This window comes from Cebus imitator, unplaced genomic scaffold (genome assembly GCF_001604975.1).
Source record: "Cebus imitator isolate Cc_AM_T3 unplaced genomic scaffold, Cebus_imitator-1.0 Scaffold40, whole genome shotgun sequence".
In the NCBI taxonomy this organism is placed as follows: Eukaryota; Metazoa; Chordata; class Mammalia; order Primates; family Cebidae; genus Cebus; species Cebus imitator.
In genome coordinates, this window is record NW_016107355.1 from 8,103,507 (window position 1) to 8,121,350 (window position 17,844).

General features: G+C 35.2%; 1 protein-coding gene across 8 annotated transcripts in view; it reads right to left on the bottom strand.

Moving 5' to 3' along the window:
* Nucleotides 1-17,844, bottom strand: part of GRIA2 (glutamate ionotropic receptor AMPA type subunit 2) — a 144,988-nt gene that overhangs the window by 26,059 nt on the left and 101,085 nt on the right. For all 8 annotated transcript variants that reach the window (XR_001824338.2, XM_037737607.1, XM_037737606.1 and 5 more), the window contains exons 6-10: nucleotides 15,611-15,772; nucleotides 3,374-3,541; nucleotides 2,983-3,087; nucleotides 2,207-2,317; nucleotides 365-571 (exon numbers count right to left, since the gene is read on the bottom strand). Coding sequence is in view for 7 of the 8 variants with exons in the window: in XM_037737607.1 (XP_037593535.1) it covers nucleotides 365-571; nucleotides 2,207-2,317; nucleotides 2,983-3,087; nucleotides 3,374-3,541; nucleotides 15,611-15,772 (753 nt within the window). In the remaining variant the exon portion in view is untranslated. The remainder of the gene's footprint in view (nucleotides 1-364; nucleotides 572-2,206; nucleotides 2,318-2,982; nucleotides 3,088-3,373; nucleotides 3,542-15,610; nucleotides 15,773-17,844) is intronic.

Sequence of the window (17,844 nt, forward strand, 5' to 3'; positions counted from 1 at the left end):
AAAGAAAAAACAAAAAGGAATTATTCCCCCAATACCGCTCTTCCTCTTATGAATACAAAATATATCCATCTGGGTTGACTATGATCATTACACAGGTGCACTGCATCTATGCATTCATAGCCTTTTGACAATGCATATGGCCCATATGCTCCAGGAGAGATGAAATGTCTATCTCAGTTAATCTGTATGTCTACTTCTGGCTTCAACTTCAATCTTTCAGATGTTCACAAATCAACAACATAGTGTTTCTAGAGTAATGTGGGAAATCAACAACCTCACACATAGGTACTTCACAGGGAGAGGAAGCAGTCTGTCAACAACAATTCAAATTGAATGACTTTACCTATAGAAGAGCTATACTTACCCCATATACAAGTTCTCCAACCATCCCATTCCAAATTTTCGTGTCTGCATCCCTGGCCCCATACTTGCCATCACCAACAATTGTCAACTTGTACTTGAATCCACAATGTTTGGCAATTTCTGCAGCCAGGTCAACACAGTAGCCCTCATAGCGCTCATTGCCTTCGAGCATTTCATGATTTTTCTTCATCATAACATATGGAGATTCCTATATGAAAAGACTTTGCTTTAGCTGATCAAAATATCTGTGTTAATTATGTACTCTCATTGAATCAAATCTTCTGGTTTAATGATTACCTGTTAGCCAGAGTCAATGAAGAATGTAGATGGTGAACAAACAACAGCAGAGGAATAATTTAAGCATAATGCTTCCCCCCGAAAGTCTTTGAATGCCTATCATTATACTTCATTAAGATGGCTTGTACCTAACCATACCAGAGTGAACAAAGTATTCAAAATCATAAACTGTTTGTATGATCTCTAGCCATGTTTGTAATTACTAGGCTGTAGAACAAAATATTACTGCTCAACACCTATTTTATTCAAGTTTGGATTCACCACACCCTTATCCTTCATTAAGGTTATGCCAATCCCAAAACCAGTATTCACCCAAAACCCTGTGTCACTGCTGTCCCAAAGATAAGATTCATGTGGAAATCAGGTTCATGGCCAGTGATACACAGACTGAAAGGATCATTGTCATGATGATTTACTGATTCTACCCCCGCAGGCTTCAGGTCTCACTTCATCTGTGAGATACAATATCCTAGAATGATGCTACAAGGATAGCTAGAGAGTAGCTTCCCCCTGTAAACATAAGAAAAAATGAAGCAAGAAAAAATGAATCAACACAGTCCAATATTCTCCATTGGAAAGTGGCACCAAGGATATTTGGGGTCTCAATGAGATAGTTCATCTCTATGGCATGATAAATGCAAAAATTCTCGAATATCTAATTTGCACTTATTAAGAGATGTTCAATTGCCTACCAATATTTTAATTCAAATCCCTTATCAATATCTCAATATTTGCTTCTCAATATTAGGAGAATAAATCACACCAATTTACAGCTTCACTGCTAAGGCTATTTTTTTTTTTTTTTTGTAAAAAAGAAAACAAAATAGTTTTGTCACAAAATCCTGTCCTATAATGAACACCATTTTCTCCATTTCATTTCACCAACAGCTTGTCATGGTGATCCACATCTCTCTTCCATCTATCCAAAGCCTGGGTGTTGAAGATCCAGTTCAATTTTTCCTTATTCATTCAATATGCATTGATTGTGTACTAGCTATGTGACAACGAGTGCTGAAACTTGGAGTAAAAAGAAGGGAAATCATCCTTGTCTTTAAGAAGAACATCTTTCATTAGATAGAATAAAGACAACTTGACATCATCATAAAATCATGTAACAAATGGAAAGATAGAATTTACACAGCATTGGGTGGGAATGGAAAGGTGAAGAACTTGCAGAAATATGAGGAACATTCTTCAAGACATTTCCCAATTGTTCACCGATGTAAGCACCAGGGGGGTATGAATTATCTATTTAGTTAAGCTATAACTCGTCAATTAGCAAAGCATTTAATTGTTTTCAAAGCCACGTCTGAATCTGAAATTAGACCCACGTTAACTGGGCTTCTTCCTTAAAGAAACAGGAAACATTTTGAATGCTTTAGCTAGATCTTGTGTATTCCTTTTAACAGAGTAAATATGCAATAAATGATAAAACATTGCAAAAGAAGCAAAACAGATACTATTTTCCTAAATTGTAAATAGCTACTCCTGCAGATATTATCCATAAGGAAATACAAAGTAAGCATAAGCATATGTAGGAAATTACCAAAATTGTGGTGACAACAACAGTCTTATTCTCAAGCCCAGAAGTGTCATTTCCAGAAGGGAGCTCAGTAAGAGTAACAACCATTTTGTCCACTTCACTCCAGTAGCCAATCTGGAAAAGGTTACAGCAGACAGACATATGGATAAATAACTTGTCTATTAGCAAAGCATGTCATTATTTTCAAAGCCACGTCTGAACCTGAAATTGGACCCACATTAACTGGGCTTCTTATAAACAGAAATGTATTGTATATATGTGAATCTAACAGGAATGAAAGGAACTATTAAAACATCTTAAAAATTACTTGTTTCTTCATGTTCACTTTTCATATTCTCTCTGAGTAATTGTTTGGGAGTGATCATATAGAAATGCAAATAAAATCCAAATGATGGCATTTGAGCCTAAACAGTTAAAAGGTTGATGTTGAATTGAACAGTTACATACATATTTGCACCAGCTACTTTCTGTCTTCTGAACCGTAAACTTTCAACAATGATTCTTTCTCTTTTCACTAAAGACTTCTGCTTCAGTCTAAAAAATTAAAGTTCAACAGCTCTACTTACAATTATCTCTAAAATTGTAATTTAATGTTACTTACCAGAAATAAACAGACTTTAGGGGGAAAAAAAAGAAAAAAACTTCAAAATATATCTGTTTCTGGAAGTCGTTAAACTCTATATAAATACACAACTCCAGAACTCTCTGGAAAGGTGAGATCATAGGCTAGCTAACTCACCTCCTCACATAGAACTGCCTTTAAATCACTAAGGATTTACCTTCCTGGGCCCATTAGTTTTGAGCTCCATGATGTTAATTGTATAGTTTATTCTTTTTCCATTCTGGTCAAACTTTATATTTCCTGAGAGACCTTCAACCTGAACCTAATGAGGAAATGGGAAAGGAGCAGAGTTGTAAATTTACTTCAACCAAACATACACACTGTACAGATTACTTTTACCAGCTGAAGTGAATAAAATAACATTGATAAGGTTTATTTTTCTCTTCGACCTACCTTTGTGTTGTTAGAAAAGAACATTGCCTGTATATTAAACATAAGGAATAAGACAAGGATGACTAATTCAGCAAGAAGAAAACATAAATGGCCATATGAAGTCATGATATGATTTAAGATATTAATAATCTTAACAATTATTTTGAGTGACTGACCTGTTTGAGGGCCCGTTCTATTTCTACACCTTGTCCCCAGGGCACTGCTGGGTTCGCCAGACAGTCTCCTGCATTCCCCCTTCGAGAGATTTCAATTCTCTGCTTCCGTAGGTTGCGGAAGGCCTCGGTCATCACTTGAACGGCATCATAGGTGAGAGCAGAAGTATACTGCAAAGAATCACACACATTTCATAAGAATAGGAGAAAATTCAGACACTCACTGCACACTGGCAATCAAGGCCACAGTTGCTCATCACATAATACCACATAAAAGTCCAAGAATTTAAACACAATTTCTCCATCTAGAAACCGAAGAACTGAAGAGAAGCATTACAGAACATAGGGAATATGAAATGTGGTCTTGACTCTAAACATTTTCTATTACATTAATGTCTCAGCTATTTCAGGTGAGACCTTTTCACATAATAACTGTGTCAATGTTTCTTTTTCTTTCTTTTCTTTCTAACCTGCTTCTTGTTACAGCCTCACTTTATAGCCTGTGATAGTGATATACAAAACTATTAAATGAACAATTAATATTTTTTACAATCTAATGAGAAATTCATTTGTCAATGCAGAAGGAATATGGATGAATTTGAGGATTCTTAGTCTTTAATTCAACCCTGGTCATGCTCACATAGATCTGCAATGGTCTTAGGGTGTCTATTTAGGCTCCCCTAGGTGATTCTGGAAATCAAGTAGAGGAACAACAAAACATCATAATTTCTACGCCCCATGCCTCCATGCTTCAACAGTCTATGATAACATTGGTTCCAAACTTATAGTATTCAGATCCCAGTGGGACAGCAGAATTGTTACAGGTTCTGGGGCCAAGCAGATTAATACCACATGTATCAGGCATTGTCGGTGTCTGGATAAACAGTAATATGTGCATGTATATATACTGCCATTTGTCAAATGATGGGTGCTGTCATTGTTAATGATTAATTACAGTTCGACATTAAAATTTTAGTGAATTTTTTGCCATTATTTTTCAAACTGTAGGTATAAAAAGTATGATGAGGCATGGGAGAAAAAATGTAATACTGTACCACATTGACTTTGCCACGCGCTAAATTCTTGACCACAAATCCAAAACAAGTACTCAGCATTACCAAATAATCCTTCTCAGTTCCTTAACATTTCGGGTCTTCCACTCTACAAAAATGATAATTTCATCTTTGTCTTCTCCAAATACCCAGACCTCCACAAACATCTCTTTCTCTAAATTCCTGCTGAAAACCTTATCATCCTTGCCATGGAAAAAAGACAAGCCATCTAACAGCAAAACCACTAAGCTCCCCATACTCTGCTTTTCTCCTGATATGACAATGCAGGACATCTACTTAAGAAAAGACTTCTTGAAGCACATAAGAAATATCACATCAAGATACATCTGCTTCCTTGTATGCTTCTTTCTATTCTAAAGGAAAAAAATCCATTGATTTATTTGTTTTTTATACAGTAATAAGTTTATTGCCAAAATAATTCTTACAATATTGTCTAGGTCTCTGAAAAAGAAATGTAACCTAAATTGAATACGTTGAATATTTTAAAATATTACAGTTTGTATGGAAATTATGTTAATATCTAAAAGCCAAAATTTGTGACTTAGCTTTCTCACATTACTAGGGGAAAGCTATAAAGCCATCTACTAAATGTGTTTGAGGTCTACAAATGTTGGTTAACTACATTAAGAAAATATGATGAGCTTGAATGAACTGAAAGCATTTAGATCCATGCAGCATATTATAATTATGATTCAGAGTACACGCACATTAAGAGTAAAAATCCTTTCAACCTTTTTCAAATGCTCAAAACGAATCAAGTCTTAAGCCTATTACCATTTTAAATTAAAAGTCACAATCATAGAAACACAATTCTGAGCTGAGAGAAAATCAACAGCTTCTGTATTCAGAGTTCTTTTTTTGTTTATGTTCTGCATGTATGGCTCATTTATTTTTCTAAACAAATATGTTCACATTTTTGATTGGATAGTTAAATATTTCAGTTTTATTCTACCATTCATTAAACTAGATGTAAATTAATTTGAAAGCAGCATGATGGCAATGTAACTATCTTCTTCTTTGAAAACAAATGCTGCATCTCTGCCCCTGTGTTTATGTTCTGTGAAATCCTTCAGTTGAGTTGGAAATTTATATTTCAGTGGGGGACCATTATGCTTTGCAGTGCTATATCTCAATCACATCATAGCCACACATTAAGAATAAATCTGTGCAATCGTTTTTATGGCCCATTTTCCAAATGTGCTTTTTACTTCACTTTAAATGTATGAATGTATGTTTATTAAGACTTAGTTTTTTAAAAGAAAATAAAATAAAATATACATTTTAAACATGTTTGTTATGTCCAATAGTCATCACTCAAACCAGTCAATAATACGTTACTGTAATCTCTGATATCCAGAAAACAGTATTCTAACACCAAAAAAACGGCTGAATGAAAAGAAGTTCTGTGTATATCTCAAATTTAATGAACATAAAAGAGGATAAGTAGGCTAGAGTTTAAACTTTCATGGATTATCATAATGACAGCACCTTTTTCTAAAGACATTATATACATCATAATATTTTTTTTAAAAATATTCAAAGAAAAAGTACTAATATTTAAGTACTATGAAAGTGTTACATTTCCCATGAATGGCCACTTTCACAGAAATTTTCCTTAACACTTGAATTTAGTTAACTATAGTTTACAAAGAATTGCATTTAGCATCAGAAGACAGGGCTCAAGCCCCGATTTTATTATTTACTGTTCTATTGCCCTGGGTAAGTGAACTGAAGTATTAGTGTCTAAGGTTGCTTAGTAAAATAAGGAGAGCAGTGCTTCTTTTGTCTATAAGAGTGTTGAAAACGAAGGTGGGGGAAAAAGTTCATGTTTACCTAGTTTTCTTTGTGACAAGCCTGAAGTAGGCAACTTCCTAGGAAGTATTAAAAAAAACCCTATGCAACAACTGTTTTTATTCCAATTCAATAGGTGAAGGTCTAAGTAATAAACTTTCATTTTACCCAGCTTCACCAAAATGAGTGGCAAAAGTGGATTTGAATCCAGATCTCTGTGATTCTGAGGTAATTATAGTGACAGATTGCCCTGGTTTGCCTTCGATTGTCACAATTTTGCAAGGAAAGTCTTGGGTCCCTGGAAACTTCTCAATCCCAGGCACACTGGGTTAGTTGGTTACCTTATTTGGCAAATACTTTATCAACCAAGTAGATGTGTCGTAAATGAGAAGCTTGATGAGTTGTAAAATATGCATCCTGGCCCCTGAATGATGACTTGGTGGTCTCATCTACTCAGCCTCACACATGCGCATGACAGCTGACTGGGATCGAGAATCATGCTTCCTGCCATGGACACACAGGTCTCCCAGTCTAATCCCACCCAATTCCAACTCCTTCCCAGGATTCACTCCTGGCCCATTAGGAATACACTAATGACCATATAGATGCTTATTTTGTCATTATTTCACACATGTAGATGGGGCTGACATTCTGCACTATCTCATTTTCCATTTTTGTGCACTTAACCCAACTAAAAGGCAGCTGTCTGCACCAGCTCTGAAACCCTTTTATCTGTCCCTCTCTCTACTCCCAACTCTCTGCTTCTCTCTGAATCTCTCTCTCCATCTCTGTTTTTTCTGTATCTGAGCTTTTTCTCTCCCTCTTTTCTCTCTCCCTTTCCCTCTCTCTCTTTCTCACACACACGCACACACACACGCACACACACACTCCCCAACAAGGAATGCTAATTGGGCTCCCAAGTGAATTTGCCTCACCCCTACAGACAGAAGTAAGTCGAGATGGGTTACAGAAGGCACACACACACACACACACACGCACGCACACACACACACACACAATGTTATACATATAAGTTATTGACCAATAGGTTGGCATTCTCTCCTTTTTTTGCTACCGTCTGTCTCTCAGCAAAACTAGTGTGTTTTTACAATGTTTTGAAAACTACTATCCCACTCCACACAAACAGGGTTCTGTGATCTAATAAGTTCAGAAAATGATTTTCACATTGACATATTATAGACCCTCAGAAATCGCTCAATAACAGCGTAACTGTTTAATTAGTATTTCCCAAACGAATTACCAATTTTGAAATATCTTTAACACCAATTATTTTCCATAAGAATAGTGTTTTATGTAACATACTTCAGGATGTTAAAGCTTTATCGCCTGGTATATTTTACATACTCGTTTCTAAAACAGCCTCGATTATTTAGTTAAAAAAAATTATTACACATTGAATGATATTCCTCTAGAGAATCACGTAATATTAATTCTCAGTTTCATCCTTTTACAAAATAATTAAAAACGGGTTCAAAAATGATGATTTCTAGGAAAAGTAGGTAAATCTGTAAGAAAGTTTTTAAGAAAGTTTTTTTTGTTTTTTTTTTAAGGTTGCCAACAGTGACCAAACTAAATAGGACCATAAGACAAATGAACAGTATGAGGAAATATATTATAAACTTAAAATTATTCACTTATCTTAATTTCAAATTCAACTACAGTCTACCCTGTGGAAAAGAGCTGTCGGTGATAAGGTCATCTTTAATTTACTGTAAAGCATATTGAATATGTGCCCTTTGAAACTTCACTGCAGAAAGGCATAAAAATCTTCATAAAAACCTTAGTAATCACACAAGCTCTATCACATTTTCCAAGGGTGAAAAGAGAGCTGTATTGGCAAGAAACCTAAATTAACATCTTTTATTATTCACCATGAATAATAAAATAATTTTAATCTACTGTGAAGAAAGAGTCTTCATGTAAAAGGAATATATTAAAAACAACATATTTTTGCCTAAATTACCCAAATTGGCTATTAATCTTGACTGAAAATCTTAACTTACATATTAAGAACTTTATATTCAGAAACTTTAGGTTACTTAAGAATTCAGATTTTCAGATAAAACTAATTAGATTCACCAAGACAGAAAAAAGATGCTCAAGTAAAGGCATGCTATGGTTTTGATTCAACCATATGTAAAGACTTCCTTAGAAGCAGATCTTTTATTTTGTTAGTTGAATAACTCTCTCTCCTTAACTCTCTACTTTCTAAAAGTCTGATAACAAGGCGAAAGTTCTTTATTTTTTATGATCTATGAAAAACAAAATATATATCGACCAGAGCAATTTAGGATTCAATTTTGGCACCTGGAGATCGAAGATGTCTGCCTACAACTCACTACAATCTCTGAAAGATGGACGCATCACTTGAGATGTCAGGGATTGGGCCAGAATTTGAAATGTTAATGTATGTTTTACTGAGTGCTTAATTTAACAGTTTATATAAGCATGGTATCCGAGATTTGAGGGAAACCTAAGAGATCACCAACACTTGTTTGTTCCCTTTACAGATAAAGAAATATGAAAATGAGATGTGAACTCAAATGCCCTGAATTATAATTATAAATATTGATAATACATTTTTATTTTTAATGGTGTGATATACATATTTTTTGAATTAATGTTTGCAAAATAAACAATCATCAATATCAAATTTATGTTTATTTCAGTCATTTACACACTTTTTAAACTACAAAATACAAGGAACTAAATATTTCCAGGTTCTGTTGGGCAAAATGCTGTAATATTCAGAATACCAAGTGTGAGTCTGCAAGCCTTGGTGTGGTCAGTCAAAACACTCAAGAAGCAGAATTAATTCTATTAGGCCACTAGAGTACTATTTAATGCACGACACTAATTACTGAACTGAAAAAGATTATACTATTTTCAGGCAGACTTAGTAACTCTCCTAGGACAGCAATTAAGAAAGTTTGTTTCCTGAATAAAATGAGATTCTTCTGGGAAAGCTGTTATTTAAAGTGCCACACAAATGTCAGCTATGGATTATTGTTGAATTCGTTAACACCAGTAGGAGACTGAAGATACACAAGTTGAACAAAGGTTATTATGTGACAAGGTAGAATGGCTAGTTAAACCTTACACGGTGTTGGAGACATTGAAAATACTAAAAATCAGTCTAAAAATAGAAATATCCATAAATTATTTTTGAGATAATGGGAAATATCTTTATGCTCTTTCTCTTTAAAAAATTAATTGTGGCCAGGCGTTTTGGCTTACGTCTGTAATTCCAGCACTTTAGGAGGCTGAGATGGGCGAATCATGAGGTCAGGAGTTTGAGACCAGCCTGACCAATATGGTGAAACTCCGTCTCTAGTAAAAATACAAAAAAATTAGCCAGGCACGGAGGTGTGCGCCTGTAATCCCAGCTACTCAGAGGCTGAGACAGGAGAATTGCTTGAATCAGGCCGGTGGAGGTTGCAGTGAACTGAGATCGCGCCACTGCACTCCAGCCTCGGCAACAGAGCAAGACTGTCTCAAAAAAAAAAAAAAAAAAAATTACGTTTAAGGAAGATAAAATGCCTGTTTTAATGTTCCATGTAAATCCTGGCACTGTGATGGGTCAGGTCAGATAACTACGTTAACTTTACATTTTATCAACTAAAGTAACTCATTATATTTCTGCCAGGGCTCAACAAAAGAATACATGCAGAAATCTATGGCAGAAATCTAAATCATATTTCATCACAATAATAATGTCATATTTTCCCTTTAATTATTTAATATTTTCTAATTAATTACTCTTCATTCCTACAAATAACTATTGTGTGCTTACTCTTTGCAAACCACTGTGTGAGATTTAAGATTAATAAGATACAGATGAGACAGATTTCCTTCGAGAGGCTTATTTGTAATCCACAAATATCTCTCGATTGACTTTACATTAGTATATTACATATGAATATTACTTTACAATTATTATTTCATTCATGAAGAAATTAAGAGAAATGGCAGGTGTAACAAATCCATCTATTTCCCTCCATCCCCATGTCACAACCACAATTCAGACAATAGTCTCTTGTCTGATTGTTTGTGATATCTTCCAAAAAGCTTTCCTGCCTCCACTGGCGCTCCCTGCAATCTCTTGTCACCAGCACAGCCATAGTAATCTTGCTGCATCAAAAACATGATCAGTACTATCTTCTAGTGGCTCCCGGTTGCTCTTCAAATCAGACAAAAAAATCCTTAATATGTCACAAAGCATAAAACCTCTGGATCTGCACATTTCTAAAATGTGATTTCTCAGCATTTCTTCAAATCATTTCTGTTTAACCTCTATCCTTATGAAAATGTTTATATTTTCCTTGCACTGGAGATGTTATATATCCTAGTTCCTTTATCTGGAGTCATTAATCCTTATGCTTTCTCCTAACTCCCACTTCTTCAGGTCTCCAATTACATAATGGTTCCTCTAAGAAACATTTTCTTACCATCAGAATTAGGATTGGGAGCTTCTCCTTGGTGATATCACAGTACCTTTGCTTTTTACTACTTGTTGGTTCAGGAATCCTCTATTAAATGGTTACTATGTATGGGGCTTTATTCTAGGAACTTGGGATATCTTGATGAAAGTATTTTTTAATGGCACTTACTTTCAAGTAGGAGGAGATAATTAACAATGCAATGAATAAGTCAATGATAAGAGTAGTACACTAAAAGGTAATAATTGGGAATGCCGGATTAGGGAAAGGGTGATGCACACCCTAATGGTGGCAAGAGTGCAGTTTTGTTTTTTTTGGGTTTTTTTTTTTTATTGTTGTTTTGAGATGGAGTTTAACTCTGTTGCCCCCAGGCTGGAGTGCAATGGCATGATCTCAGCTCATTGCAACCTCTGCTTCCAGGATCAAGCGATTCTTCTGCCTCAGCCGTTGGAGTAGCTGGGACCACAGGCACATGCCATCACACCTGGAAAACTTTTTGTATTTTTAGTGGAGACAGGGTTTCACCATGTTAGCCAGGATGGTCTTGATCTTCTGACCTGGTGATCTGGCCTGCCTTGGCCTTCTAAAGTTCTGGGCTTACAGTCGTGAGCCAACGCGCCTGGCCAAGTTTTCAGTTTTAAATACACAGCCTGCTAGTGGCTTCCATGAGAAGATAGGATTGGAAAGAGATCCAAGTGCAGGAGACTTAGCCATGCAAATATTTAAGGGGACAACAGTCAAGAAGAAGAGACAGCCAGTGCAAAGGCCCTGAAGTAGGAAGGTGCTTGGGGTGGTTGAGGAACAGCAAGGAGACCAGTGTGGCTGAAACAGAGGGAGCCAGGGAAACCGTGCACAGAGATGTAGGTCCATGGGACTTGGTGACAGAGCCTCATAAGAAAACAGGATGACTCTGGCTCTTTCACTCCAAGTGAAATGGAGAGACATTGGAGCATTTAAAACAGAACCACAACATAATCTATTTATACTTTAAAAGGACCACAAAGATGGAAGATAACAGGGGCAGGGGTGAAAGGAGGGAAATCAATTTTAGAGACTGTTGCAATAATCCTATGATGGTAGCTGGATTTAGGTTGGCTGCAGAGAAGGTGGTAAGAAGTGAGGCAGTGTTAATGGGCTTTCCTGCTACATAGGATGTAGGTTACAAGAGACAGAGAAGAGTAGAGGACCAAGATTTTGTCTAAGCATAACTGAAAGATGTAGTTGCCACCAACTGGGATAAGAAAGACCACTGAAGGAACAGTTTGTGGAGGCTGAGGAGGAAGTAGTAGCGGAAAATCAAAAGCTCAGTTCCAAATATATAGGTTTAAGATGCAATCAGACAACCTCCATCAATGCTACAAAGTAATTGCTGGTTTCTAGTCTGAAGACTGCAATCTCTTTAAGGAACAGAATTTGTCTTTTCTCTGACCTCTAGAACAGTGCCTGCTGTGGAGTAGACGATAAATATGTGTCAAGTGAGTAAATGAATTAATGTTGTCCCAAATAGCAAATTAGTAAAAGAGAGTCAGATCTCAACTCTCAGTGCCATGGCTTAAGTTATTTTTTGTATAGTATGTAAGAATGAAGAAATTTAAACATTGCAATTTATATTTGGTGGTTATTAAAATATGTTAAATATTTAACCTTAAGATTTTACTTGTATTTATTGAATAAAATTTATTTTAATTTGAAAACTATGCAAGCTGATTTACCTTTAAGGGAAGATGAAAACTTTGAATAATTATTTATTTATTAGTCCCACAATTTGATATAACTTCTATAATTCTTAAAGCCTACCCTGGAAAGAATTTGATGCAATGAGCTGTATTTTTATATATTTTTATGCTGATAGCACTAGTTTTTATTGTTGAGTAGTAAAATGTGATATGAATTTTCAGGCACTGTATCTGATTCAGTCAGTCACCCAAAAGACAACATCAAAGGAAATAACCTCATTGCAAATAATCTCATTAGAAATATTTCGCTTCCTTTCTATAAGCAAATAATATATTGAGACTATGTTCCTTGCTTGTATTTAGCGGATACTATATAATCTATATAGTATATAACTATATAGGATAGTTTTTTTTTCTTTCTTCTGTCTGGGAGCAAAAATAATTATGAAAGCATTATCTTGTCATTACTACCTTCTACATCTGTTGACAATTGAAGAACCTTACCACTTGTAATTTCCATAACATGAGCCCCCTCATTTGTCCCAGATATTTACATTTTTGCAGCGGCAACATATGTGCGGTTCCCTGGATCTGTCACGCTCTTACATTACTTCGAGCCTCTCTAGATTTTGCACTTCCCCAAGCAACTTCCCATACATTTTTCTTCCTTCTCAACCATGTGCAAAGCCTTGCACAGGCATCCCTCTGGCATAAGCCTTCCTTGATCTCCTTCCACACATTGTCATAATCATGCCCAGGAAACTGGCATATCTTTTATGCATCACTCTATTGTATTTGCTGATTGATATGTTTGTCTCCTTGTTTAGGCAGGATTCTGAAAAAAAATTTTCATTTCTTTATATTTAGTTTCTGGCCTTCTGGTACACAACACATTTCTGTGTTAGGATAAACTGCCTCTCCAAACAAATTCTCCCCACAGATTTTCAGTAATTTTTATGAAGCTTTAGGGACCTCATAAAATATGCCTCTGGGATAGCGTTAGGGGGATTATAAAATGTTAAAGTTGGAATAGACTTTTGAAATTGGCTGAAATGCTCTCATTTTAGGAAACGGGTGGGAAAACAAATTAGCCCTTATAGGCACCTGTGTTTCCAAAGCTGTGCTAACCATTTGCAAGTGTTATTTAATCCTCACAGCAACCTGGGAATTAATGGTCATTACTGCATTGTACAGATGAGGCTCCTGGACCCAGGGTCAAATAGTGATTTGCAGCCTAAGTTTTGAAATGCATTAGTCTAGGTTCTTTGAAACACCCCTCAATGAAGGCGCATCATGATCTCTCTGAAAATTGACAGAAGCCACCAAAAGGGAGGCACTATGGAGGGGAAATGCTACAGCAGGAAGGGAGCGAGAAAGGTCACAATGCAGGTTCTCAACACAATGAAATCTGGCACTAGGTTTTGGCAAAATTTTTAACAGAATGCATTGCCAAACATCTCTTATACAGCAAATTCATCTTGCATTTTGATACAGGACACATGAACTTGAATAATGGTATGACTTCTAGGAGAAAAAATTTCATGTTGCTTTAATTTTTTTCCCAGCAGGCAGCAGTAGGGGGCAATGCAATGACTAACAGAGTATTCAAAAGGAGCATGTTGGCTGCATTTGAGGATAACATCCACTCCATCAGGGAACTTACATGGCATCATCTCTGAATGGACGGAAGCCTGCAATTCCACAGAATGAGATCAGCAGTTAGGCCTCTTCTAGGCACAGATGGAGACATACACTGACACCAACTAAGGCTCTGGGTGTCCATCTACCCACTCAGAAGCTTGATTCTATGAAAGTACCTCCATGGTATAAACAGTAGAAACTCTGAATCTCAATTAAGGTCACCAAACAAGAAGTCACCTCGTTTTTTGAAAAAACTAACTTGGTGTTATTCTTTAAAATCCTATGGAATGCTTTTACAAAATTGAGTTAAAAATTAAAAGATCCACTTATAAACCCAAAAGTAGAGAATTTCAAATTTCTAATCCTTTCCTAGGACCAATCTCATAGATTGACATGCATCTATAATCAAACAATGTTTCTATGATGTATACCCATACTGAATTGTGAGAGCAACTGAAATAATGCTATCCTGCCTGATTTATATACAAGCACTTTATAATATACAAACAAAATTACTCAATTTTTCAACTTTTGCTCTTAATTTTCACAAAGAATGTGAACATCATCTTATCTTTCAACCCACTCACTCCTTAAACTACCCTAAGCCAAGTTTTCATCTTAATTCTGCTCTCAGTAAGGTTACCAACAGAAGGGAAAAAAAAAACCTTCCTATCAACAACAAAAACACTGACTATTAAAACTTAAATTCGTGCCTGCATGTGTATATCCAATAAAATGCATCAAATAAACAAGTGAAGACCTTGTGTCCAAATTCATGGAGAACAAAGATGAGTCTGTGTAGCTTTTATACCTGAGCAATAAATAATATTTAGCATTCAAGAATTTTTTATTTGATTCTATAAAGCATTACAGTTACGTTTTAATTATTAAGGTAAATTGGGATTTTTATCTTCTTTTTAAAGTATTCAAGAGACCAGACTACTCATTAGCAGTTATACACACACACACACACACACACACACACACACACACACACTTTTTGCAGCCATATGTTTACTGATTGAACAAAGAACTGTCTCTGGGTTGGCTTTTTGAAGATTAGAACAAACTGACACCTAATGTTCTTTAATTTATTTGCAAACATAATTTTCTAAACAGCAAGTCAGGGTAAAATTGTCCCTTATTGTTCAGATCTCAGCATAAAAATTCCCTGCCCCCTCTATGTCGCTAAGAGTTTGCTGGTCTCTTCCTTCATGTCATTCTTTTGTCCATGCTTATTGTATTTCTTTCATTTAACTGTGAGCAGGGACATTATTCCCTGTCTTTATTTACCACAAAAGTGCCTGGCTTAGAATCCACTCAAGAAAAATGCCAAATGGATTAATAAGTGAATGAATGATTTATTATAACTATCATAGGTGTAAGGAAGTAGAAAACAAGAGTAACACAGCAAAGGTCTAACAGCTTTACTTAAACCATAAAAATGTGAAAAATACGTTTAGCAGTCAGTGCGTTTGCCGGGTTTTGAACCATGTTCTCTAGTCCCTTTATTATTTTCTCCTTCTTCCATATTTGTCAAGGCCCTTCTCTCTCCTCACATAGGAAAGAAAAAGAAAAAAAGCAGAAACTAAAGCAAACCTTAATTGTCGTTGTATGTGCTCCAGGGTATTCTTTTTCTTCCAGTGTTGACCATCTTTCTATAAATTTAGACACCAAGGAATCATCATAGTCCACTATCTGAAATCCAGAGACATTCGCACCTCCAAATTGGATTTTTAATAGGTCTCCATCAGTAAATCCCTAAACACAGAACACATCGATGTCACACTTTTTATTTGAGAACAAAATGCTACTTCACATTTACCAAATAACTCTATATATGTGGTTTTAGATATTTCAAAGAACATATGAGACACAAAAAGCCGGCAGAAAATGTCCCATGTATTTATCAGCCAGTGTTCTTCACCAGCACCTAACACCACGTTAGCATCTTAGTGGGTCCCTAATCAATACATGTTTACTAGTGGGTCATCTCATGAAACACTCACGATTGTACCTAGGTAAAAGTTCTCCACTTTATTGAAAAATCTTCCATTGAAAAGGACTGGGATTTACTTATTTAGTCTACAACACAGAACCACCATGTGGTTATAGACACTTAATAACATTAAACTAGTTTTCCAAGAACTACAAACTTGTGAGCAAGTTACTCCTGCTTGAATTTTTTCTTCACTCAGGTGATATGAACATGTTCAAAATGAGAGTGGGAAGTACAAAATATCCAGTCATTATCTGAGAACAATTAAACAATTTCACAATAAACCTGAAGCTAATTTACAGAATATATTAAATTTTGGAAAAACTCAATTTCTCTTGTATTATTAAAATAAATTCATTCACTTACTAAATAACTGTTACATGACATTTATATTGATTTCAAATATTCTGCTGACATGAATTTTATCAGCTGGATAGTATATCTCTCTCAAAGATGAAATTAATTTCCATATATCACGCTTATAAATTTTTTCACACTTCATAAATACTTATTCTGTATCATTGTACATAAAAGTTGAAAATAGCCTAAATTAATTTTGAATTACCACACCCCAAAATGTAGGAGAATCTTTTCTTTGTTACTGATATTAAAACATATATATTATTATATTATTTAGCTGAAAAAGAATGTAATTACTTTTTATTGGCTCACAATTTTTTTTTGTTTTTATCAAGTAATACAAATAGTATGAACAATTATATAACAAAAATCATGTATTCTCTGCTTTCCCCTATGTATGTTCCAGTTAACCTTCTTCAGAAGATTCAATTTTAATATATTTGCTTTTCACATATTTACCTCTTCTGCATGACACATTTTTATTGCCCTTTCTTATCAATTTTAGAAATTTTTATTGAGTATTTGTGTATGCCAGATGAGTATATAACTTGCTTACATGACAAAACCATTTATTTTCTCACCCATTTTAATCAGTACTTACTGTTTACATATTTATAACTCTAAATGTTATTAACAGCAAAGCCAAATAGTGTACCAGGATGGCATTTTCTTTCTTGAGCATTATCTCAGCCTGTGTTTATAATCATGTCCCATTTTTTCCCTGCTAGAGATTTCTATATGCCTATCCGTATTTTTTCCAGTGCTTCCATGAAAACCCTTCATGCCCATGAGTAAAGCTTTTTTAAAAATAAAATATTCAAACATATCAGGTAATCTATTTCAAATTCAAAAATCTATTTGAATTTTTAATTTCCAGATAGCCCCCTTCTTAATGCTGGAATCCAAATTGGCCCTTCTCTCCATCTACTCTACAGCTGTTACCCTTGCATGGTCCTTCACCACTTTTCTGACTGAAACCCCATTTCGTTGGTCATATTTCTCTTTCTTGATTTAATTCTTTCCTCTGCTGGAGTTCTCTGATAGTTTACTGAAACCCTTTGGAGACAAATTTATTGAGACATTGCATGTCTGAAACATAACTATTTTATCCTGATACATGGTTAGTAGTTTGACTTGGTATAGAATTTTGTGTTGAAATACTCATAATCTGAAAGCACTGTCCCATTGACTTTCATTTTCCATGTTTCTATTGAAAAATATGTTATTTCTAATTTTTTGGTATGTGATCTACTTCCCACTTGTATCCACCTCCAGTCACTTGCTAGAAACGTTTAAATATTCTCTTTATCTCTGAAATTCCATTATGATAGTGTAACTGTAGGTCTTTTTTCTTTTATTATTCTGTATATTTTATAGGCAGATTTATGTGATTCAGTGTTGGAAATGTTTCCAAATGTTTCTTTAACATTTTCCTTTCCCTGGTTTCACAGATCTCTCTTTCTAGAACATCAAT